General features: G+C 39.3%; 5 protein-coding genes across 5 annotated transcripts; 3 read left to right on the top strand and 2 right to left on the bottom strand.

The window, feature by feature from the left end:
• The first annotated feature begins 368 nt into the window (after positions 1–368).
• On the top strand, positions 369–1,196 carry LOC129737545 (uncharacterized). The gene is made up of 2 exons (XM_055728707.1): positions 369–381; positions 427–1,196. Exons 1-2 carry the CDS (start codon positions 369–371, stop codon positions 1,194–1,196), a joined length of 783 nt encoding a protein of 260 aa, XP_055584682.1.
• A 6,670-nt stretch (positions 1,197–7,866) lies between these two features.
• On the top strand, positions 7,867–8,833 carry LOC129738969 (uncharacterized). The gene has a single exon (XM_055730322.1). The coding sequence runs from the start codon at positions 8,103–8,105 to the stop codon at positions 8,523–8,525; it is 423 nt and encodes a 140-aa protein (XP_055586297.1). The 5' UTR covers positions 7,867–8,102; the 3' UTR covers positions 8,526–8,833.
• A 314-nt stretch (positions 8,834–9,147) lies between these two features.
• On the bottom strand, positions 9,148–10,676 carry LOC129738964 (DDB1- and CUL4-associated factor 13). The gene is made up of 2 exons (XM_055730318.1): positions 10,235–10,676; positions 9,148–10,173 (listed from the first exon to the last, which is right to left on the bottom strand). Exons 1-2 carry the CDS (start codon positions 10,600–10,602, stop codon positions 9,201–9,203), a joined length of 1,341 nt encoding a protein of 446 aa, XP_055586293.1. The 5' UTR covers positions 10,603–10,676; the 3' UTR covers positions 9,148–9,200.
• Positions 10,677–11,063: 387 nt separating this feature from the next.
• Positions 11,064–12,679, top strand: LOC129738965 (uncharacterized). Its single transcript, XM_055730319.1, has 3 exons — positions 11,064–11,175; positions 11,245–12,266; positions 12,321–12,679. The coding sequence occupies exons 2-3, from the start codon at positions 11,250–11,252 to the stop codon at positions 12,519–12,521; spliced, it is 1,218 nt and encodes a 405-aa protein (XP_055586294.1). The 5' UTR covers positions 11,064–11,175; positions 11,245–11,249; the 3' UTR covers positions 12,522–12,679.
• Positions 12,680–16,794: 4,115 nt separating this feature from the next.
• LOC129737544 (prostaglandin reductase 1-like) lies at positions 16,795–24,320 on the bottom strand. The gene is made up of 3 exons (XM_055728706.1): positions 24,220–24,320; positions 23,994–24,132; positions 16,795–17,896 (listed from the first exon to the last, which is right to left on the bottom strand). Exons 1-3 carry the CDS (start codon positions 24,318–24,320, stop codon positions 16,832–16,834), a joined length of 1,305 nt encoding a protein of 434 aa, XP_055584681.1. The 3' UTR covers positions 16,795–16,831.
• Positions 24,321–26,272: the final 1,952 nt, after the last annotated feature.

Genomic DNA, 26,272 nt, shown 5'->3' with positions numbered 1-26,272 from the left:
ATTCCCAAATAAGTTCCTTGAAACACCTAGAAGTGCTATAGAATTCCCAAATAAGTTCCTTTAAACACCTAGAAGTATCTTAGAAAGTGCTTCGCGAACGCAACTGACCTTCTCAAAAAAGTTGCATTAAAAGCGCTCAGAAGTTCCGTTATCGTCATTTTAACCCTTTAAAAGGCGATGGAAGTTCCTGAGTAACTTTTACGCGACAAGAGTCACCTGAAGTTCCCGTAAAACATTTTTTCAGCCAAATGTGAACTTCGGAGTTCGGAGTTAAGTAAAAACGCGACTTTTGGTTGCTTGGGGTAACAGCATCTGGCGAGCCGCTCCAGATTGCTTCTGAATTCTGGTGCAACATTTCAATCAACGGAATGTCCAAGCAAGGTTTGTGTCGTGTTGCAATACCAGAAACTAATCTTTTCGTTTTAGGTACCGACTGGATTGAAATGTTCGGGCTGTGGGATGTACCATTCAATTCATTCTGCAGTCAAGTCGGTTGCCTACCAGCGAAAGGTGTCGAGGAACAGCAGTCACAGTTCCCAAACAATCGGATGAAATTTTTCACGCAACCCGAAGTCCAACAATCACTCTTCCAAGAACGTTTTGTGGACAAATTCAAGCAAACGTTGGAAAAAGTTTCGACGGAGGGAGAAGCCCTTGCCGAGGCAATCGACAGTTTTCTACACTGTTATCGTCCAGCTTCGTGTGCACCTGCAAACAAAACACCTGCTGAAAATTTGCTTGAAAGACCAGGGCGAGCATCGTTAGATCTTTCCATACCTCCTGTGCCCTCAAACAGCAACAAACCATATCAGAAAGAACATCAGTTTGACCGCAGACATGGTTCCAAGGCCAGAAGCTACGATGGCAAGGAACATGTTTGGGTAAAGAAGAAGCGATACAAAAACGATCAAATCGAAAACATCATGCCGAAACCACATCCAGGAACCAAGAAACCTAGCAGCCAAGGTGTTCCATCGGCTACTCTGGAACGTTTCCCAGAGGAACCTGAAAACCAGCCATCACCGAAATCAATCAAATTTTCGAACTCGTATGAACTCGAACAAACTGGGAATCCTCGACAGCAAAGCTGTAAACCAGCTGATCGTCCAACTCCAGAAGCTGAACCATCTCAACCAGACCGCTCTTCGAGGACCAGAAGAGTTCCGGTACGCTACGAGCCTTATCAGCTTTACTAAAACGGGGGAGGTGTTGAGAGGACCCCTCGTCCGAACCAATTTGATCAACTGGTAGCTCATCAAGTGACGGCTGTCACCCAGACGGATGCTGCCCAGATTGAGATGAATGCAGATCAACACAACACACACATTCCATTCTTTGCACACATCAAGTCCACACCACACAATTTTAAAGTTACATAGTTTAAAGTATATCGATTAGCGAATAAAGTTTATTTTTATTGTTTGTTGCTTAAACCCGACTTGTTTTATATTGCAACAAGAAACAAACGCTCTCAAAAACCGATAGTTGCTGAGTACATCAACAGGAACCTGCTTATTCTTGAACAAGTGTTGCCATTCTTCCAGCAGTTCATTTTTTCCATATATTTCACATAGCTATTTATCCTCACTTTATTCCCTACAGTTATCTTGTAACTCATGTGTAACTCAGGTATTATTTATTCATTTCTACTGATTATTAACCCTGAGTTACAAGTCCTCATGTATCGATATCAGGTAACATCAACCAGAATCTCGAGCCATAATTTACAATTATAACATTTATGTTCACATTTTCTGTTCTAGTAAACTGTTAACTGATAGTAAAATCCCACATACTTACCCACATCCCACATATTTTAACACTTGGAATTCAACTTTCAATTCAGCGCCAAAATTGTTTGATTGGTGCATATGACAGCGTTCAAGTGTGATTGAAATATGATTTGCATTTTTTTTTTAATCATGATGTTTTAAAATTTATTACACCAAAATTTGTGTTACTGTCACACATTGCACTGGTCTCATTTGAGATAAGCTATGAGTATTAATTTCTAAGCGTGTCGAAAAAATGAAAATAAAAATAGGTGTACCGGTAGCGACATCTTATGGATGTTAGTTCACTTACGAATTTGGTTTGAAACTTAGGTTGGTATTCAAACACACGTGTTGAGCTCCAGCTCGAACTCTGTTCTCTGTGGTTTTACTTACTTTTTCCAGCAAAAATCTTATAAGGTACACCGGGGTAAGTGTGGACGGGGTTTCGTATAGTTCAACTATAAAAAATCATAAAAAAATCAGCAGTGGAGCAATTTTGATAAATTGACGATCAATGTGATGCAGAACATGTTTTTTACAAAAGCTGAAGAGATGAGCTCGATAGAAGCAAAGCGAAAAAAGTTATCACGCAAATCGTTATGGACGGCTGGTGTCCTCACTTACCCCGCTTTATGGGGTAAGTGTGGACGGTAGATTTTCCCTTTGATTTCTCAGGAAATTTTCAAAAAAATTGTGTTTTCTTGGTTGAATACGTTACTTTATTGCTTGAACCGTTCAAAATTTTGAAAAAAGTTCATGATACTATAATTAAAGTGTGTAATTTATGTTACATCACACGAGATCCGATTTCATCAAAAACACAGAACAAATAAGTACTTTACTCAAATTTTCATGATCCGAATGCTTAATATAGCTAAATAATACAACTCATAAAGGATGAAGGACAGAAAATTGAAAAAATGTGTAAACATCAAGTCTTTTTAAAGCCGTCCACACTTACCCCAGGTAGGGGTTGGAGACAAAATTTTAGTTTTTTGTAAATAAACTCTTTTTTCTTAATTTTTAACCGCCGTCCCGCATAGCTAAATACTGTACACTAAATCGTCCTTATTATTCCGTTCTGATTACATTAATAGTACCTTATCATATTGCGTCTTGGCTTGATGTGCCTTTGCTTAAACAGATAAAATATGATTTCCGAAAGATATGATTAATATTCCTAGAAACAAAATGATAATTTTTGCAACGCGATGAAATGATTATGAATTATTTCGGAAAGATACAGTCAATGGTCATAAAAATAAATTGAGAATTTTAGCAACACGCCAATTTTTCCAACCATTTTTTCTGCTGTCACTTAACTGCACGTGGCAGGTGCTAAAAAAATCTTCCGGCTTAGTTCTGGCCAATTTGAAAAGAGTCAGAACTGGAAGGAGTCGGAACGCTCGGCGACGGATCAGCTCTGTTGGTGATGGTGATGGTGAGTTCTTATTCAGCACTTGTAATAATTCATGATCATTTAAAAATATTTTTTTCCAGGTGCTGCAAGGCGAGGACGCGGAAAGATGCGCTTTCGGTTGCAAGAACTGAAAACGGCAGGAGCGCAGTTCTAAAGAAAATGGTCATGGAACGAAATTACGGTAAGTTCCAGTTTCTGACAGTGGAGTTGTCCGTTGTGACCAATATAAGTAGCCCATGCAAGCACTTCCGTTGTATCTCCGCATCCATCTCAGCAGCTCAGGAACGGAAGCAGCGGAACCGCCAATAAACATGATATTGTGTGAAGTGTAATTGTGACGTTCCTCATATTTCAAAATATTGTTGTTGAATATTAAATAAAGAATTATAGAAACACAAAATTTTATTTTATTTTTCTTATAAATCTATTAATTAATAAGAAAAGATACACCGTATCATCCGCATTTTATGGGTCGATCATTAACAAAAGATAACACGTACGGTCCAGGTGGTTCGTTGTATTTGAATCGTTGTTGAATCATTTCTTTACTTAACAACCCGTTCCCTGTATCGTAAAGTGTGTCCAAACGATACAAAAAACGATTCATATAATCTTTCTTTAATAATCTGGTTACCATAAGGGTAATCTTTCGGGTGTCTCGGGAAAAAGATTACATGAACGGTCATTTTATGATACTGATTCATGCGGGGTATCTTTTTCTAACTGCACTGACCGAAATCGGGCTATAAGCTTTATTGGAAATTCTAGTGTTTTTGCACTAAAGGAAAATCCAATACTTTTTACGATTTGACGGTCGAAATCGGGGTGATTAATTTTATAGGAATTTTCAATGAATTTCAAAGTGCGCCGCGGATGATTTGATTTATAATTTAAAAAAGTAAAATTAATAGTTCATAGATTCCATAAAATATGCCGTTGTTCAATTCTAAAATTAATTTGTTTTTATTCACTGCAGCGTAAATGAGAAACATTATGGAGCTTGATTAAACATATTTATTGTTATAACCTAAAAAGAAAACTTTCCGTTACAATCAATTGGCCATGTACATTTGGTGAACATTCCGGACTCGGTTCTATTGTTCTCAGCAGTACTGTTCAATTTTAAGGATTCCACACGCCATTCCGTGCTCCGTTAATATGTTGTCACCTGCAATCAATATTTATTGAAAATTACTATTCGTTGAGGAACCTTAATTTATTTAAACTTACCGATTAAAAACTTTTCATAATCGCGAAGATCTGTTCAACTAGAATCGGTGGCAGGTCCGGGTACTTCTGGTTCCTAAAGAGTCTCGCGGGCCGGAAATGGAATGAAGGAACAGCGAGCGGTATTCATCAGATTTTTCAAATTGTAGCTTAATAATTATTATTATTCTCAAGTTGATGTTGAGTGAGCTTTTTCCGGATCATAATCATGCATGAGCTCGAACGATTCTCTGGCCAGATGTCTAATTTTTATTAATCCGTGCGCTCCCGTTTAAATAAAATGTTAGCTGGAAAAAATAAATTCATTGAAAAACCAAATTATAATTTAATTTAGAAGCTATGTTTACTTACGACGAGTTGTAACATTCTTGAGGAAATTTTTTATCACTAGCTGTTTGATTATTCGCTGCATAAGGATTTTCCGATTCCGCACCACCCTGATGAACAAACTGGGGTCATAAATACACCAGACGTCCTGTTTAAATTCATTTTATGTTTGCCGGCTGCTGGTTTACTTTCTCTGAGTCTGAACAGGTATCGAAAACTCAACGAACAAATCTACTGGATTTTCCAATACATTTCAAAAAGTGTTGAAAGTTCTTAAGATTTTGTAGAGAAATGAATCCAACTTAGATGAAATTTCAGGGACTAGATAAGGGAAAATTGATGTTGAAAAACATTTTAATTTAGAAGCTATGTTTACTTACGACGAGTTGTAACATTCTTGAGGAAATTTTTTATCACTAGCTGTTTGATTATTCGCTGCATAAGGATTTTCCGATTCCGCACCACCCTGATGAACAAACTGGGGTCATAAATACACCAGACGTCCTGTTTAAATTCATTTTATGTTTGCCGGCTGCTGGTTTACTTTCTCTGAGTCTGAACAGGTATCGAAAACTCAACGAACAAATCTACTGGATTTTCCAATACATTTCAAAAAGTGTTGAAAGTTCTTAAGATTTTGTAGAGAAATGAATCCAACTTAGATGAAATTTCAGGGACTAGATAAGGGAAAATTGATGTTGAAAAACATGCGAAAAAAATTCGCCTTTTTCCCTTATCTAGTCCCTGAAATTTCATCTAAGTTGGATTCATTTCTCTACAAAAAAAGTTTCGCTGACTGAATGTTTGAGTCAAGACCCATCTTTGGGTCACAATTTAAAAAAAAAAAAAAAAAAAAAAAAAAAAAAAAAAAAAAAAAAAAAAAAAAAAAAAAGTTCTTAAGATTTATTGGATTTTCTAGTATCTTTCACCGGATACTGTCCGATATCGATTTTGATATAATTTTCAATGAATTTACCGATAGTTTCTATTAGACATAGTATTGGTAATTTTTATTAAAATGATTTTATACATTTTATAGCCCGATTTGGTTCAGTGTGGTTGTTTGGAATGTATAAGGATTGTTTCAATGTAGAGTTTTTCATCGAGAGCCAGCTAGTTTAGGAGAAATTTGCAATTGAAAAAGATGCACATCAACTCGACATCGTAGTTGAAAATAGAAAATTCCGAAAAAGTCGCTGTAAACAACCGTTATTGTCTGAATCGTATCTTTTTCACAGTTATTGGATAGATTACAAGTAAATTGAACATTCTGCATCAAAAGATTGAAAAAATAGTGCACAGTATATTGTTTTAATAGCCATCGTCCACACTTACCCCGCGTCCACACTTACCCCGTTGTACCTTACAATCATAAATAACGCTCGTGTTTTATAAGCTATTTGTTAGAAAAAAAAATTAGATACATGATTTGAGCGATTCATTTTTGAAATTAGAGCGTATTGAAGACCTGGGTTTATATATATCTTAATTTTGTACGATTTGAATCCATGAAAACGCTTTTCATGAATCATTTTCTCTACATATTTTGGTTTTGTGATTATAAAATACGATAATCTAATAAATATAAGAAATTTCTGGTTCAATTTAAAACAAATTTAGATGACATATAATATTCTTTAAATTGAAATTTTGATGGCCTACCTGTGAATTTCCATGAACTATGTATGGATCAGCATCAACAGGAAAGACAAGAAACACCTTAAGGTGTTTTTAATCATCTCACTTCACATGTCGCGTGGAATAATACCAAGAATCTAACCAACTAAAAGTAAATATTTTAAAAAGGGGTTAAGGGTAAGATAAAGATAAATAGCTAAATAAAAATGATAAAATTAGGATTTTGATTTTTTTTTTTCAAGGCACATTGAGCACAACTTTAAATATAAACCACTCGCAGTCGAAACAAGTTTTTTCGTGTAAAAACCAACGAGGGGCTAGCCAAAGGAAAAAAAAGTCTCGCATCATTGATCAATCATCATCATCATTAGGTGTGTTCAACGAAACCCAATCGAAATCAATTGAAATGGATTGACAGTTGATCAGCTGTTTTTCCAATTGACTTCGATCGATTTCTATTAGGCTGTTGAATGAACAGCCATTCACTAATACTAACGCACTGACGCAGTGTTTTCAGATGTAATTTTCTTTATCAGCTTCGTTCAGAATTCGAAAAGGCGGTTTACTCAAGGCAAATTGTAATGAATCCATCATTTTGGCCATATCTCAATAGCAATTCTTTCCCGTATACAAGCTGTCCGAAAAATTTCAGATTAGAAAGTTTGTTGTTCGACTCGAACTATATAATTAGAATACTAAAAAGGAATTTGTTTAGAATAATGAGCAATTTTTAGGGAAAAGAAAAGCACAAAAGCGAAAAATTGCTGCTATAGGAAAATAATTATTATTTTTAAAACATACAATCATGATATTATGAAATAAAATACAGAGGATCGATAAATTTTATATTTTATTTGACATTTTATCGTATTTCACAACATAGACCAAATTTCACTTTACACACTTCCTATTTATTTACATAGTAGTCACATAGTTGGTCACTTCCTTTTTGATTATTATAATAATCCAAGACCGACAGACAGATGTATTGTGAAAATGGAGTCCTAACAGAACAGCACAGAACAGCTACGCCACATCGACCGACATCTCTTTGAGCACCACGGACCAGCACGACTAGCACAGCACCACCGACTCAGGATACCTGGCACAGCCCCACAGACCCAGCATGTCTGACACCACCAGACCAGCGCGTCTAGCACAGCACCACCAATCCAGAATACCTGGCACAGCCATACCGACTCAGAATGACTGGCACAACACCACCGATCCAGCATGGCTGACATAGCACCACCGATCAGCACCACTGACTCCGCACGACTAGCACTGCACCACCGACTCAGTACGACAGGAAACACCGCACCGAATGACACCGCTTTCATTTCTTCTAATAATTTTTTCACAACAAACCAAATCTGCTGTTTTTGACAGCAAACAAATACATATGTGTTAGTGCGATGGAAATCGATCGGAACGAATCCTGCTTCCTAGCTCGATCGGTTTTGACTGGTTTCGATCGATTTCGATTGGCTTCATTGAACGTCAATTGGATTAGTTTCGACCAAAACATTGGCTGAGTGAACATCCATTTACCAATCGAAATCGATTGAAACCAATTGCAATTGCCTGTTGAACAGGCTTATTAATCAATTGAAGCAATCAGCATGATTCATACTGATCGTAAAAATAAATATTGTGTTGTTTGGTGATACGAAAAAATAATTTCAGTGATTGGAGCGTGAAAATTTAGCCGAAAAATGTTCTCCTTTTTCAAGAGCAAAAAACACAGTCCAGATCAGGCTCCAGCGGATCCTATTCCGGGGCCAGTGCCACCAGCCCCGAAGGAAGACGACTTCATTTTCATCGAACGCAAAGGCTCGGCGCCCGGTAGCAATACGGGCTCACCGTCCCATGGATTGTATCCACCCATTCCGGGTAGGAGTGCACCTCCGTCGGTCGTAGGATCCCCGACCGCGATAACGCGGCAGCAGAGCGAAGATAAAACCCTGCACGCCATGCACGGAGTGCCCTTCAAACTGTCACCGGAACTGGTCAAGGACAGCAGCACGGAAATTACGCAGTATCAGGTAAACGAAATTCTGGCGTTCATCGGCAAGACCACCAACGCTCGGTTGGATTATGACTTCAGCCTGGAACGGAGTGTCCTTTCCCAGGGATAATAATCGATATACATGTGTACTACGGTCGAAATGGTCCGATAGTTTAGCAAAAATATTTACGACCATTTTATTTAATTGTAGCTTTTAATGTTCACCAAAAAGAGGAGGAAGCAATTTGAAAAACAAAATAGAAAAGAATCAGCTTGATTTGCAAGGAAAGCTTTTAAAAATGCACAATTAACGAAGTATTGAAAAATAACTTGGTAAATAGTAATTCGTTTAGGAACTAAATTAGAGTTTTCATGAAAAGAATGCCATAAGAACATTTTATGTTCGATGAGAGCCGGAAATAAACGATGTCATATGTACCTCTCCTTGTTCTATACAGAAATTTTTGAAAGAAAACTAAATCGTACAAAAACTTTAATCTTGTTATAAGCAATTTGACTTCAAAACTAAACCACTGAGACCAATACAACAACATGATCTAAAATGTATTATTTTGGCAAAACAAAGCTGCTGCAAGTTCTCGTAGACTTTTGATTTAAGAAAACTTAAAGAACGGTTAACACGGTGGATACTCCAATACTCATTTCAATTTTACCATATAAATTTGGGCACGAACATTATTAAGTATCCAATGTAGGAAAAGTGATATTACAGCCTTTATCGATAATTCTGGTAATAGTTCAATAAATTTATTGATGGTTTCGTTCAATAGCTTACCGTGAAAACTTAACTCTCCTGTCGAAGCACCTTCTTTTTGCCTTCGGCCACGTAGGGGACTTTGCCAGGGCGTGAGTTTTTCCGTACGTTCTCCTCCTTGCGTTTGACCTTTTGCTTGACCGTTTGTAGCTTCTGACGCTCTTTATGGACCATCTTGGGCACGTGACGATGCTGGGCGATGCGACGTATCTGGGGATGGGCAGCGAACTTTTCCTTGAGCGCGTCCTGATACTTGAAGGCCTGCTTCTCGCGAGGCTGCAGGGCGCCCAACTTTTCCGAAGCCCGGGCCTTCCAAAGCCGGACGTTCATCTCGTCCGATCCGGTGTAGATGTATTTGTTGTCCAAGGACCATCCGACGCATGTTACGTGTTGCATACGTTTGGTGTGATAAACGTCCCTACTGTTGGCCTTATGTGCGTCATAAATTCGCACGGTCTTATCGTAGCTGCCGGCAACGAATTCTCTTCCGGTTGGGGCATAATCCACGCACGTCACCGCCGAAACATGACCCCCGTGGATTTTCAAAGGTTTTTGCAACTTCCGGGTGTCGAATGTGTACAGATTGTAATCCTCGCTGGCCACCGTAAAATAGTAGGCCTGCATTGGATTCCAAGCCAGCTGATTTGGGCGCAGGGTCATAACTATCTTTCTAAGAGGTCTGATTTCTCTCTGATCGTAGAATATTATTCCTCGGTCGCTACAACAGGCTGCCATCAGCGATGTTTCGACTGGATTGTACCGGATGTCGTACAACGTGTCCACGCCCCACTGCAGCGTCTTAATGGGTGAATTTCGAGTTTCGTCCCAAATGTGGCACGTTTCGCCGCAAGTTGCAAAGAATGGTTCTTCATAGTTGTGCGAAATAGCCGTGATGACTGTCTTACAGAGAATAGTATTCAACGGTTCATGGTCATCTTCATCACTGTCGATCAAATTCGAGTCCCACGTCTTGATGCATTTGTCGTCCCCTATGGTAAAAAATCTACAAACATTTCAAATTTTAAAAAAATGTTTCCCCTCCAATTTACCAGACATAAACTTACCTGGAGCCATCGTTGGAAAACGATATTCCCCGAACGTACCCATCGTGGCACACCACAGTTTGTCGGCACAACCGGTTCGGGACGTCCCATAGTTTCACCTCGCCATCGTAGGACCCACTCAGGAGCATCGTCAGACATTTGGCATGTTTTGCCAGCACCGAAATTCCATCCTTGTGGCCATCCAGGTTACCGACGAATGGTTTAGCGAAGACGCGTTCCAACTTGGTGGCGTTCAGTGCCCGTACATATTCACGGGCCTCCTCGAACGGGTGCAGCGACGAGTCATAATTGCGAAACACCTTGTGGATGTCCTTTTTGGTTTCGCGCACGTAATTGTCGGGATTTCGGCTAATAACTTTTACCTTCATTTCGAACTTTCAATACGTGATTTAATCAAACGATGTTTTGGCCAACATGTGTTTTTATGCGACTCTTCTTCAATCATGATTACACACAAAAAATATTTTAGCTCATTTTTTCGTTAGTTTTACTCAAAAAGCGGATAGCAAACAATGGTGCCATATTATGAGGAGGAAATTAAATCACCGACCAGTGAGCAAGTATCAAAGTTTGTTTCATGATCCTATTAAATTTTTTTTGAGCATTTGAGAGAGTTTTGCATTGGATAGGTTAACAAGTTTCACCAAACTGAGCATGCCTCATCTATAAAACAATAGCTTTGTTGATTTTGTTTGGTTCCTGCAAGAATTATTGCCATAAACGATTACAAATCTTTACCACAGTCTTTACTAAAAGTACTCATTTTTCTGTCGAAAAGTAGAAAAATGCTGCAGCGAATTTCTATTTGCCTGACCTAGACTGTAACTATAGTCTCTTTAGGTCATACCATACCGCTTTTCTTATAAATACTTTTCTCTTATGTTATTTCGAAGTTTTCGGTGATTAGTTTTCCGTAACTTGGTAACAGACAGGCTCGTTAGGTAATCCAAATAAAACCTTATTTTTTCCTCAGTAATTTATGATTTTAAAACTCCTGCGAAACTTTTCAGCGAACATGGATCAATTCGGAGCATCTTGCTGGGCGAACATTAATTGGAAAATTTTGTATAAAATTGTTCGAAACTTGAAATTCATGGATCTCAAATCCTGCACGCTGGTTTGTCGCCATTGGAACGGGGTTGTATTTCAAACCATCTTGTGCAACTTGGTAAAGTTTCCGCTAGCCAAAATTGACGGATCGTCCGGACAACTAGTACCCTTCGATTTGAAGATGGCCCAAGCGATCAAAAGAAGCTACATTCGGCTGCGGGTCGAGTGGAATAACGATTGTCCAGCGGATTATTTTTGCACGATCCATACTCTGCTCGAAATAGTACTTTCTAAGCTAGAAACTTCTAACTGCCAGTTGACTATCAGAGCCAGTCCAGATTCGCGGTTTAGTCGGTTTTTCAAGGAACAGCAAACGTTTTTAAAGAAGATATGCGAACTGAAGGTGATATTAGAACAACCGGTCCTTCCATATGGAATCGAAAATTCAACCACTGTCTGCGATTTAACGGATTTACCCACCTATGATATACTTGATATTGATATGCCGGAGTTAACCTCGTTATGTTGGGAAGACATCACTCTTGGAGCCTCAAGTGGCACAAAACCTTTGCTTCGACTATTGGCACCTCGTTTGGTTTTTCTCAACATCAAGCAATGTTTTCAATGGGAGCCATACGGCCAGTTGCGTATTTTAGAAACGAACTCGTTGAAGCAAATCAAATTGGATATACCCAACAGAGTTTGGCCACGTTTTCATAAAAACAACCTTTCAAACCTGGAAGTTTTTAAGTTCTCTTACAATGTGCGGTATTTTGGAAACGACTATACCATTGATCCGGTGGATATTTGTGAGCTGTTCTCTAGATTGACCAATTTGAAGCAAATCAAAGTTGAGCACATGAACGATGAACTACTGAAAACGATCTGTCGATATTGTTGCGTATTGGAAACATTGTTCGCATACAAATTCGCACTAAGGTCTCAATCGTTTGCTTCGTTATCAGCTTCGAAGAAATTAAAGGTAGTTGTTCTTGAAATGTTCCAAAATTAAACTAAAAAATAATCTTCATTTCAGGAACTTTCCTTAATCGAAGGGACCATTTTCGAGGGTGATACTAAAGTATCTTGTGAAGGTTTACGAAATGTCTACGTACAAGATGTAAGACTGATCAATGCCAAATTTCCGATCGTGTTAAATCATGAAGGCATGAAGGTAACGATACATTATGAAGAAATTGGCCCGGGCGCGTGGATGTGTCGTTCAGTTAGAAAATAATTTTCATGATTAGGCCACTAGGTCTATAATTTTTTCATTCTTCCTGATTACTACCTATACATTTAATAATATTTCGTTATTTGACTACAGGTGTGTGTTCTTTGAGGCAATTTCCAATTGCATTTGATAAATACCCAGTTTTTAAGTAAGATACAAATACCCCATGAGTGTTAATGTGTCTCAAATAAACTTGATAATAAATAATAATAAAGTCCTTAAACTATTTGAAAATTGCTATTTCGGAATGAGTTTTAAAAAAGTCATAATTTAGAAACTGCTCGTTTCCCATTTTTTAAATAATTCTTACAATAAGTTCAAAACAATTCTTTTGGTGAAACAAAGATTTTTAAGCATCAAGTGGCGAATACTTCAACGTCTTTGCCAGATAAAATCGAAAAGCTGCTGCGCGCCAAGATAGGTAGATCAAAAGGTATGACATTGCGCTTAACCTCAATCGATAGAGCCGTGTAAGCACAGGGTCAAAAATAGTTACGAAATTTCGAACAATATGTATGGGATTTGAAACATAATTTCAATTTAGGGAAGATTGAGGGGTCTTATTGTCCAAATAAGTAATCAGTCGCATTCTTTGAAATGCGTTGTGTTGCAATTCGTAAAATTTATGTTCAAAAGCTTTCTTTATTTTGACTACGAGGCAGTTTTTCTTTGGCAATTCAGCAGTATTTCAGCAAAATATTCGAATTTCGGAGAGCATTTTTTCATATGTAGTTGTAAAAATATGGTGAAAAAATGACTTGTTAAAACTTGTAATGAATGCTTCTTTATTTTAGATACTAAAAAAATTAAAAAAGTTTCAGTCATAAGGAATGCAGCAAAAAGCAATTTTTTTTAACTCTATAAAAATCCACTTAAGAAATATTTTTTTCATCCGCAGAGCGCTTAATGCATTGTAAATACTTTGATGAACATTTCTATATTTTTTGCAGAATTTTAAAATCAGTAGTTTAATAAGAAAACTAATATTTATAAAAATTTCCATACATTTCTGTGGAATTTCTATAACTATTTTTCGGTTGGCCTACTAATACATATGCAAGCAACGGAATAGTATACCTAAGGAATCTAGCTATCCTGGCTGCGCGCAAAGAACTTAAGTATGGAATTTACTCTACTATCCGCCAGATGTCAATGCTGTTTTATGAAGGAAAAAGACCATACTGACTGGACACTCGATTTCGTTTTCTGGATAATTTTTCCAACAGTACGTTATATCGATTCCAGAGTGCGCATCGATCGATTTGAAGAAATGCTATCGCAGTTAGGAAAAGCCATCCAACTTAAAAAAAAGCAATTTCTACGATAAAATCGGGCGCTAAACAGGTACATTTTTCCTACAAGGCATTTTTTGTCACAATTTTCAGGTTCGCCACCTGCCGTCGGCATTGCGAACCTACAAAATCTGACAAAATAAATTAGACAGAAAATGGTTAAAGTGTCATGTCAGTGTAATCAGTGGTAACAGCTTGGTGTCAGATCCGTCCATGCATACATACATGAAATGCTATAGGCAATAGGCATCCCAGAAATTTTGGCGACATCACACTAGCGCCAACTAAAGGTTAACGGGTTGGGCTTCAACCTCTAGTTTAAACCTTTTAAACCAGGGCACCAGGGGCATACAACGTTAAGCCGGTCCCAACGGTGTATAGAAAACAAGGGGGCTTATTCTGCGACGCGAGTGACGTGACTCACGAAATTTCATATCGTTTTGCAGGCTTAAATAGCCTCTCTACACGGAAAAAAATTGAGTGGTCATCCCAAAGACGCTGTCATGATAATTTTACCATTTCAGCGCTATAGTATTTTATGTCGGAAAGACCAAGTCGATGGAGATCAACACAGGAAATCTCTCTAGTTTCATGGTAGCTGGACAACAAGTTGAGAAAGTGGAGTGCTTCCAGTACCTTGGTAGCCAGATAACGCCTGATGGTGGTACCAAGAATGACATCGAAACCCAGATCAGAAAAGCCCGATTTGCGTTTGCGAGTCTCCGGAACATCTGGCGCTCACGTCAGATATCTCTACGAATAAAAATTCGAATCTTTAACCCAAACGTCAAATCCGTATTGCTGCAGGGGTGCGAAACTTGGTGCACGTATACGGTAAAGACGCAAAACTGCAACATTTGTAAACCGCTGCCTGCGGAATATCATCTGTGCTTAGGTGGCCTGGCAACTGGATCGCCGGTGTCATCTAAGGGCTCTAGAAATCGAGATTCGGGAACGTAAGTGGAGATGGATTGGGCATGTGCTTCGAAAAGATGAGAACAAAATTTGCAGAGAGACGCTTGAATGGAATCCAGATGGACATCGAAGAAGAGGCAGACCCAGAAACTCGTGGCGGCAAAGCCTAGCTGCCGAAATACGAACTGTCGACGAGAGTCTTGACTGGGACCAAGTGAAGATGCTGGCTCCGGATCGTCAACATTGGAGGTCTTTTACCACGGCCCTATGCACCGGAGGATCGGCGCGGGAACATTAAGTAAGTAAGGCGTCGTACACAAATTACGTAACGCATGTAGGGGGGGGAGGAGGATTGAGTCTACGTTACTTGCTGTTACATAGGGGTGAGGGGGGGTACTTGGTTCAGTTACGTAACAAATTAATGGAAAAAAAAACATAAAGAAAAGAATTGTAATTTTCTATTTTTGGCGATCAAATCTACGCACACCTTATTCGAAAGCGTCAATGGTGGTTAAGTAGGTGCGTTCAGGGAAACACTGTTCATCAACAGCTTTTTCCCATGGACTGGATTTCAACAGGGTGTGTGAACTATCAGTGTTCGATAAGATCATGCGTTATCAAGGTGAGATCATGCGCATTCTTATTATTACCGTTGACGGGGGCCCAGATGAGAACCCCCGTTACTTCGAGTACTTTTACTTTTAATTTCAAAATTGAATATGGGGGGGGGGGGTATTTAGCGTTACGTAACCATAGACGGGGGGTCCAATCAAACGTTACTTATTGTTACAAAGGGGGGGGAGGGGGTCTAAATTCTAGATTTTTTGCGTTACGTAATTTGTGTACGACGCCTAAGTCCTAGTGAAAAAAAAAACGAAAATCAACAATAAAGACATCTACACCCAAAATTCAGCCTCTGTGCCAATGGCGTGTAGTCAATTACATAGCATCATTGGTACAAGAAGATAACGCGACCGGTGCTGATTCGATTTGCTCCCACCGGCATTAACCTCCCAAGTCAACCGAATTGCGTATGTCTGAAAGAAACAAAATAAAAACGCTTTCACGTCCCTCCCTATCGCATCACAAGACGAAGAAGGATGGAAATAAATACCGGCCAACACCAGGCAGCCAGCGAACCGAGCACTGTGCGTGTGAATGTAGCAAAAGCAACAACAAAAACATCCTTCTAATTCAATCCCTTCAATTCACAGGCAAACAACCACGGCCAAGCTGTGCGTGTGTATGCAGTAAAAGCAACAAAAAAAACATTGCTTCAATTCAATCAACCGGCAAACAACCACGGCTAAGCTGTGCGTTTGTATGTAGCAAAAGCAACAACAATAACATTCCTTCAATTCACCGGCAAAGCTGCCCGGCTTTAGCAGCTGTGTATATGTAGCGTGTGTATGTAATAGCAGGCAGTAAGCAAAGCACAGTTCTCATTCAATGGGTTTCCCTTTGCCTTCACTCCCGTTCCCTTTCCCGTTACCATCGCAAGACAAAGGACTACTTTGAAAGGCGGCCAAACGCCGGGAAGCCACCGTCGTGCGTTTTTTTTGTGATTGTTCGGCGGCAGAAAGCCTATGACAAATATCCCTCGTCCTGTATGAAGCTCAAATAGTACACTGGTTAGGATGTCGGACTGGCAAGACGATCTAGTTGGTGATTTGAGTTCGACTCTCCCTACGGGCGCTGTATTTTATATTTTTATTTTCTTGTTTCTGGGATGAATTATCCAATAGGAAGGAAATCCCATAAAATGTTTTTCTTGTTTCGCTTCAATGTAGTGGTCATGCATCTTATTGGTTGGGAGCCGAGTCCTTATGCCAGTTACGGTTTTTCAAACATATCACCTTCGGCACAGTGCACATTTCAGCGCATTATCGGCACAGAGATTTGCTAAATAGGCATTGGATTTTTGCAACCTCTTCTATGGGTGAGCAAACATTTTCCAAATGTTTGAACTAGTGCAACAGAAAGGTTGGTCGATTTAAATAAGTAATCAAAAAAATAAATTTGAAACTCTATACCGGATCATGGTTATGGAAAGAAAAAATACAGATGACTTTTAAGATGGTATACTTTATTTTAAGTCATGTTATTTTAAACCTTCACAACTGCCTTTCCCGTGTTGGCACCCTTCAACATGTCCATAAACGCTTGAGGCATGTTTTCGAATCCATTTGTAACCGTTTCTTGGTACTTGAGCTTCCCTTCTTTGATCCATTGCATCAAACCCGTCAAACCTTCCACCCAACGAGCGCTCCACTTGGTCACAATGAACCCCTCCATTTTGAGTTGTTTGAAAACGAAATCCGTCTGTGGATCCTGCACCTTGATCGGCACGGAACTGTAGTTGGAAATGGTCCCACAAACGGAAATCCGCCCATACAGATTCATCTGGCGCATCACGGCCTCAGTAATGGTTCCTCCCACATTGTCGAAGTAACAGTCCACTCCTTTGGGTGCCCCCTTCTTGAGTTCTTCTGCCACGTTAGCAGTTTTGTAGTTGATCGTATAATCAAATCCCAGGTCCTTGAGCCAGCTACACTTGTCGTCCGATCCGGCAATCCCAATCACCCGGCAGCCTTTGATTTTGGCAATTTGACCTACGACACTTCCAACTGCCCCAGCTGCGCCACTGACTACAACCGTTTCGCCCTCCTTGGGAGTACAGAGCTCCAGGAACCCAAAGTATGCCGTATTACCGGGCATTCCGAGAATACCCAAGCCCAAACTAAGTGGCAACGATCCGAACTCGGGCAGCAGATACAAGTTAGAACCACCGTTGTATTTGTCCGGGTTGCAGATCGTATGCGTCCGCCAGCCAAACTGTCCGAACACGATCGACCCACGGGGGTACTTCTCGTTCCGACTGTCGATCACCTTGGCCACCTGTCCGCCAATCATCAAAGTTCCTTCCTCGTAGCTGCGCATGTACGGACGCATGTACGGATCGACGCTGAGGAACTCGGCCTGCGCCAGAAACTCCCCATCCTGCAGCTCAGGAAGCACTTCCTCCACCAGCTTAAAATTGGCGCTCGTCGGTTCACCTTCGAACTTTTTCGCATAAAGCCATTTGCGCGCTTTCACCACCATGATGAGATAATTTAATTTTTTAATTCGGATTGACCGCAGCCCCAGAACGAAGTACAAACTCGACTGACGCTACAGATTGTATCGATAGGATTTTTAAACAAAACTTAACGGCTGGCTTTATTTTTTCCCACTTTATGATAAGATAACGATAAGACGCCCTTCCTCGAAGGTCAGTATCCAACATTTTAAAAATATTTCAAATTTAAATTGTAACGCCTCCTCCTACAAGGAAAAACAGTGAAAATCGCACTTCATGTGAAGCGTGCCGATAAATGTATCAATATTATCATATGGAAGGAGCACTGATAAGATGCGTGATTGAGTGGTTTGATCATAATGGTTCCGTCATTCGGGCACAAAACTAAAACGCATTCTAAGCATGAGAGGATGATTCGGCAACAATTACCTGTAAGTGCTTAATTTTGCTAAGGTATGTATCACAGGAAAAAACATGTCATGTCCAAGCCTGACAATGTACTTACAAAACACAATTTAAAAATCTATGTTTTTAAGGCATTTCTGCTAAGAAAATTTGGGGTATAATTTCTGACTTGAACAATGCATAAAATCTGTAACAAAAGTTATTTATATAATTTTTAATACTTTTGTCATTTCTGTCATTTTTTTAAATTACTTATTTGATCATGAAATTTTATGGTTTTTGTAACTTTTTATTCTTTGTAAATTGTCATTATATTTTTCATTTTTGGCATTTTTTACATTTTTGTAATTTTCTGTAAATTTTGTAATTTTAATTATTTTGGTCATTTCCGTATTCTTTTTATATTTGTAATTTTGCCATTTTTGTTATTTTATTTTTTTTTTTTTTTTTTTTTATTTACAAATAGTTTTATTAAGGCATTTCACTCATAAAGTTTTGTTTTGCCGAGTATTCACTTCACTTGTGTTGTATTAGTAAGAAGGGGAGCCGTAATCGTCGCGGCGACTCAACTGTTAGAGTTTGTTTGACTTGAGGAAAGGGAAAAGGATTGTGTAGGGTCGCTCTCGAGAACAGATTTCCGTCTTTGGTCGGTGGTGGCTTCCTGTAGCGTGGTTACGTATGCTACCGCAGGTATTGTCTTCCTGGCCAGCCTTCTTCCCGGTGTTATCGAACCGGTCGGACGAGAGGTTGTTCTAATGAATAGACGAAAAGAGCATTAGATAGAGTAAAGACAGAGGGGAAGAGGACTAAACGACCAAGTCAGACATTTTAAGATATTTGTATATAGGGTACAAATATTCAAGATCTAAGTTTGCCAAGATGTCTCGAATTGGAACACCAGGTAGTTTACTTCGGGCCCTAAGGGTATCCAGTAGCCAAGCCCTCGATCGATCAAACCGTTCACACGTCCACACAACATGATCAATGTCGTGGTAGCCATCCCCACAAACACAAACATTGCTTGTAACTAGTTGTATACGAAACAAATGCGCGTCAAGCCGGCAGTGATTTGACATGAGCCGAGAAACCACGCGAATGAAATCGTGACTCATGTTAAAATGCTTAAACCATGCCTTCGTCGGAACCTTAGGGATAATCGTATGGAGCCAACGTCCCTTTGTGCCATTATCCCAGCTAGACTGCCAAGCGTTAATCGCTAAAGTGCGAGGTATTGAAAAATATTCATTGTAAGTTATTATCCTCTCAAAGATTTCACCTTGTAACGCGCCCACCTTAGCCAATGAGTCCGCCTTCTCATTGCCTTGTATAAGACAATGAGACGGGATCCAAGCTAAGGTAATCCTATACGAATTTTCGATCAGAGCGCCCAATATCCCTGAAATTTCCAGCAAAAAATGGGAAGAGCGCTTCATCAGTTTCATCGATCGAATTGCCTCAACGGAGCTGAGACTATCCGAATAGATGAAATAGTGGTCTGCGGGCAGTGTGCGAATGTGTTTCAAGGTGCAGTAAATAGCGGCTAGTTCAGCAGTGTAAACGGAGCATGGCTCTCGAAGCTTGAACGAAGCTTCAAAGCCCTCATTGTACACTGCGAAACCAGTCGCGCCGTCGATTCTAGAACCATCAGTAAAGAACATTTTTGTAGGGTCAATTTCACGTACTTTTGATGCAAAGATTGAAGGAATGACGTTGGGTCGGACGTGATCTGGTATTCCACGGATGTCAGCGGTCATGGACAGATCGAATCTTATCAAGGAACTGCTAATCGGGTAAAAGTGACTCGTGTCCGAATTTAATAAAGAAGGATTTATTTCTAATTGACTTAACGTTTTATAATTATTTACATATTTTACTTGCGGATTAATATTCATAAGCCTTTCCAAATTTTCTATCACCAAAGGATTCATAGTTACACTTCGAATTAGGAAACGTAGCGATAAATCGAAGAACCGATTTTTCAACGGCATTATTCCCGCCAGTACTTCGAGACACATCGTATGTGTCGACTGCATACAACCCATGGCAATACGCAAACAACGATACTGTATTCGTTCTAGTTTAATCAAGTGGGTATCCGCGGCTGACCCAAAGCAAAAGCTTCCGTATTCTATGACCGACAGTATCGTTGTTTGGTATAACCTGATGAGGTCCTGTGGATGAGCACCCCACCAGGTTCCAGTAATCGTTCGAAGAAAATTGATTCTCTTTTGGCATTTTTGAGTCAAGTACCTAATATGTTTTCCCCAGAGGCATTTAGAGTCGAACCAGACACCCAAATATTTAAAACTAAGAGATTGAGTTAGAGTTCTACCCATCATAAGGAGCTCTATTTGAGGAGGGGAATGCTTCCTTGAAAAAACTACTAACTCGGTTTTACTAGGCGAAAACTCGATGCCTAGATTCCTGGCCCAATGTGATAAATTATTTAGAGTTTCTTGTAACGGAGGTTTAATTTGAGTGCCTTTTTTACCTGTGATATGAACAACACAGTCATCCGCAAGCTGTCTTAGCGTACAATTTTGTGCCATACAAGCATCGATTTCTCGGACATAAAAGTTGTATAGCAGGGGGCTTAAACATGAGCCTTGGGGTAGACCCATGTAACTAATTCGTTCAACTTCGATTTCTCCATGACTAAAATGCATGATTTTTTCAGACAACAGGTTATAAAGAAAATTATTCAATATTGGTGAAAGTCCGCAAGAGTTAAGATTACTAGATAGCACTTCTATGGACACCGAATCGAATGCCCCTTTGATGTCCAGAAATACTGCCCCCATCTGCTCTTTTTGGGCAAACGCCAGTTGAATGTCTGATGAAAGTAATGCTAGACAGTCGTTCGTACCCTTGCCTCTACGGAATCCAAATTGTGTACTTGACAAGAGGTTGTTTGATTCAACCCATTTATCCAGCCGAAAGAGAATCATTTTTTCGAGCAATTTCCGGAGACACGAGAGCATTGCGATCGGCCTATACGAATTGTAATCAGAAACTGGTTTTCCCGGTTTTTGGATGGCGATAACTTTCACCTGTCTCCATTCATGCGGCACAATGTTCATCTCTAAACACTTATTGAATAAATTCAACAAGCGTTTTTTAGCGGTATCTGGCAGATTCTTCAACAAGTTGAATTTGATTCTGTCCAGTCCGGGAGCTGAATTGTTACATGACCAGAGCGCAAGTGAAAGTTCGACCATCGAGAATTGATCCTCCGTTTCGGAACTATTCTCTGTATCCCGATAGTTTTTCTGAGCTGGTACTGCGTCCGGACAGACCTTTTTCGCGAACTGTGTCAGCCAACGACTCGAGCTTTCTTCACTTTCGTTCGAAGGTGTGTAATTTCGCATGTTTCGAGCTGTTTTCCAAAGCGTGTGCAGAGACGTTTCTCGAGATAACCCATCCACGAATCGCCTCCAGTACCCACGTTTCTTGCCCCTGATCAAGTTCTTAAACTTGCGTTCCAAGGACAAGTAACGTTGGAACTTCTCTGGCAATCCAGTTCTGCGAAACTCAACAAACGCCTTGCACTTTTCTCCTCGCGCGCGTGAGCAGTCTCCATCCCACCATGGAGTGGGAGGCCGTTTCTGTATCGTCGAATTGTCATTCCGTCTGACCTGTGCCCCGATTGCACAGTCCACAATTGTCCCGGACATAAAGCTGTACTCTGCCTCCGGAGGCAGTTCATCCGTTGAGTCGATGGCTTCAATGACACCTGATGCATACTTTTTCCAATCTATATTCTTTGTGAGGTCATAAGGAATATTGATCTCTTCGGATGGACTACGACCACTGGTGATAGAAATATTGATAGGCAAATGATCGCTTCCCTGAGGGTCTTGGATTACCTTCCACGTACAATCCAAGCTCAGAGAGGAAGAAGCTAAAGAGAGGTCTAAAATACTATGCTGTGATTGGGATCCATTAATTCGAGTCACTTCCCCATTGTTTAAGACAGTCATGTTGAAGTCGTCGCACAGCTCATAAATAATGTCAGCACGATCATCATCACGTGAGCTACCCCAGCCCACGCCATGGGAGTTAAAATCTCCCAGAACTAGCCGGGGTTCTGGGAGAAGTGAAATGATATTAGCCAATTGGTTCCGGCTCACGCTTGAATTTGGCGGAATATATACCGAGGCTAGGCAAAGGTCTTGGCCTTTAATTCTAGCTTGGCAACTGACGACTTCAATACCTGGAGATGGTTGTAGTGGAATACGATAGAAAGAGTAGCATTTCTTGATCCCCAAAAGAACGCCACCCCCTCTTTGCCCATCTCGATCCAGGCGAATAATATTGTGGCTATGGAAGTTGAAATCAGTGTTTGGAGAGAGCCAAGTTTCGCATAAGGCGAACACATCACAATTCAAATTGTGTACCAATACTTTAAAGGAGTCTAATTTTGGTAAAATACTTCTGCAGTTCCATTGCAATACAGAAACAATTTCTCTTACCTCAGTGGACGAGTTATTCATCAAAAGAAATTGCTTCTGCGATGAGGGTCATAGTACAAGCTTTCTTTTTCAAGACTTCTCTCAAAAGAGGTACAAACATATTAATCATAGTCCTCCAACCTGCTGGTACACTGAAAAAGTCCAAGATGAACGCAACAATTTCTGAAAATTTCATCTTACCATCAGATGAAAAGCTGGGCAAACTGTTCGACGATGGATCAGATGCAGTTTCTCTGGGAATTGTTGCATTCCTGTTTGCTACTGATGGTCCTGAATTCTGAAGGGAAGTCTGGGGTTTTGACTTACCAGAAAGTGGAGGGAAGTCCTTCGGGGACGGATTAAAACCCGGAGGTCTCTGAATAGGAGGGGTAGTATAACTATTTCCACTTTGAGGATTTTTTGTTTTATTAACTTTGCTGGCAGCTGATCGGGGTTGTGTGTTAGTTGTGCGTTTCCTTTTTGGAGCCTGTGAAACATTATTTTTGACAAATGGCCCAGCTGATGTTCCTTCACATGGATCCTCCCCTTCGGATTCATACTCACTTAGAAGGCCAAACTGGTTCTCTGAGACGATTGGCAAAGACTTCATCAGCATGTCTCTATATGATTTCTTAGAGCGGGTTTTTAAAGAAGTCTTGATTTTTTCCCGGCGCGATATGTACTTCGGACACGCCGAGAGAGCATGAGATTCCTCGCCTGTGCAATACAAACACTTGCTTACTGCTTCTATTTCACACGAAGCTTCCTCATGCTTCTCCCCGCACTTAGAGCAGCGTGCCTGATTGCAACAGTAGGCGGCCGTATGATCCAACTGCTTGCAATTTTGGCAGTACATGACCGAAGGCACATAAAGTCTCACAGGTAGACGAACCTTCCCGATCGCAACGAAATCAGGAAGTGCAGTGCCGGAAAAGGTAACACGATAGGAGTTCGACAGGGAAAATGTTCGTTTTTCCCCCTCGTCATGAGCTGATTTTAGCTGCCGCGCGTCCAGCACCTTAACCGTGGGAAGACCGGGGTCTTTGAATCGGCCAACCCCGGACTCCACAAGATCATCGACGGTCAAACCCTCTTCGGTTACCACTCCGTCAATTTCCACGTCACGAGCGGGAACGTAAACACGATACTCGATCGTAAACTTCGGGTCACAAGCAATGGCATTTGCTTCCTTCAGGCTACCAACAACAATGCGCATCTTGTGCGGTCTCATCGGCTGGTAGCTGATTACGGAAGGGTAAGATCTGTCGAGGTCTCGAGCGATGGAAATCACATTAGGTGATTTCCCGTTCATTTTGGACCGGATGTAAACTACCCAAGGTCCCGTCGATTCAGGTTGGTAAACCCGACGGCGAGGGGGCGGTTTAGGCAGCTCGTTATCTTTTTCGAGTGGTAAGTTCTCTTGGGGTGTTGATGTTGGTTGAGCATTATGATCATTTTTAGGGTTATGAGTGCTGCCAAAGGTAAAGGGAATTGGGGAAATGGATAAATTGATGGTCCGAGGAGGGGGGGATGGGGTATTCTCCTCGTCCGAGACGTACATATGCTGGTCGACAGTTCCAGGGACTATTTCCTCGGATAGTATTTCCTCGACATTACATTCTGAAGGAGGATCTTTACCTCCCTCGCCGTCGTCATCCATTAGGCGGAAGATTTCCGAACTAATGGGGTTCGAGTGGAGAACGAAACCTATATAATATAGTAAAAAACCTTACTAAATTAAATATTAATAAGTAAGGAAATAACCAAGAGAAAAAAATAGAAAAGTAGAGAAAAAGAAAAAAAAACCAGTACAAAACTTTTGGAAAAAAAACAAAATCGTTGAATTAGGTACACCCTAATATTAGGTATACCCTATACCACCTGTCTGGTGACTATTTCCGATAGCCAGAGTATGTTGTCTCCTACTACTGGACAATGATGATGGTAAGTGCAAGTCGCTGCACTAGATGTAAAAAAAAAAAAAAAAACTTCCGTTTTATTTCCCAGTAACGGCACGCAAGTCCGGCTCTATGGGGAAAATTATTGCTTTTATGGAAGTTAGCGATAACAGAAGCAAAAAAAAAACTGTCTTCAAAACCTCTGTTTTATTCACTCACTAAAAGCGTCTCTCAGACGTAGCGCGCAAGATGTGTTTAGATTGAAACACGCGGTCCGGTCTTTTGTGTACCGGCTGGAGTTTGCTGGCAAAAAACACAATGCCTCCACGTATGGGTAATGATGGTGTAAACAATGGTGCTGCAATCCATCCACTGTTCAATAGCCTTGTGGATAATAGCTGATTGATTGTCGCACTTATAACGGTTTACTGTCTATGGGCTGAGTGCACTAGCTCATAATGTAACCGCACCAAAAAAATATAGGTATAAGCACACGGGGAAATAAACTGGGAGCCCAACAAAAGCGACTGTTTCGGTTGAGTGTTGATCACAGAATGTGCGCCATTTTTGTTAATTTTTGTAATTTTTGTCATTTTTTCACATTTGTAATTTTTCCATTTTTGTCATTTCTGTAAATTCTCTATTTATTGTAATTTTTGTAACTTTTGTAGTGTTTGTAATTTTTTGTAATTTTTTTTAATTTTTGTCATTCGTGTCATTTCTTAATTTTTGTAATTTTTGTAACTTTTTCGTTTTTGTAAGTTTTGGCATTTTTCCATTTTTGTCATTTTCCATTTTTGTATTTCTGTAATTTTTGTAATCTTTTCAATTTCTGAAATTTTTGTAATTTTTTGTAATTTTTGTAATTTTTGTAATTTTTGTAATTTTTGTAATTTTTGTAATTTTTGTAATTTTGGTAATTTTTGTATTTTTTTGTAATTTTGGTAATTTTTGTAATTTTTGTAATTTTTGTAATTTTTGTAATTTTTGTAAATTTTGTTATTTTTGTAATATTTGTAATTTTTGTAATTTTTGTATTTTTTTGTAATTTGTGTATTTTTATAATTTTTGTGATTTTTGTTATTTTTTGTAATTCTTGTAATTTTTGGCATTTTTGTAGTTTTTATAATTTTTGCAATTTTTCTATTTTTTTTAGTTAAGGCATTTTTGTGTTTTTTTTAATTTTTGTCATTTTTGGCATTTTAAAATATTTGTCAATTTTTGTTTAAAATTTTGTCATTTTCATCGTTTTTGTTATTTTTGTATTTTTCGTATTTTAGCAAATTTTGTAATTTTATGTTATTTTTGAAGTTACTGTAATTTGTAGCATTTTTGGCATTTTTTAATTTCTGTTATATTTGTAACCTTTGTATTTTTTTGTAAATTTTGTCATTTTTGTCATTCTTGTCATTTTTATCATTTCCGTAATTTTTGAAATTTTTATATTTGTAATTTTGCCATTTTTGTCAATTTTGCTAATTTTTGCCATTTTTTCATATTCGTCATTTTTCCAGTTTTGTCATTTTAGCATTTTCGTCGTTTTTGTAATTTTTGAAATTATTGTAATTTTTGTAATATTTTTAATTTTTTGTAATTTTTGTCATTCTTGCCATTTTTGTCATTTCTTCATTTTTGTCATTTTTTTAATGTTGACATTTTAGTAATATTTTACATTCTTTCATTTTTGTCATTTTTGTTGTTTTTGGAATTTTAT

The sequence above is a fragment of the Uranotaenia lowii genome, chromosome 1, assembly GCF_029784155.1.
Source record: "Uranotaenia lowii strain MFRU-FL chromosome 1, ASM2978415v1, whole genome shotgun sequence".
Lineage (NCBI taxonomy): Eukaryota > Metazoa > Arthropoda > Insecta > Diptera > Culicidae > Uranotaenia > Uranotaenia lowii.
Note: the sequence above shows the minus strand (reverse complement) of the source record. Positions and strands in the feature narration are given on the sequence as shown.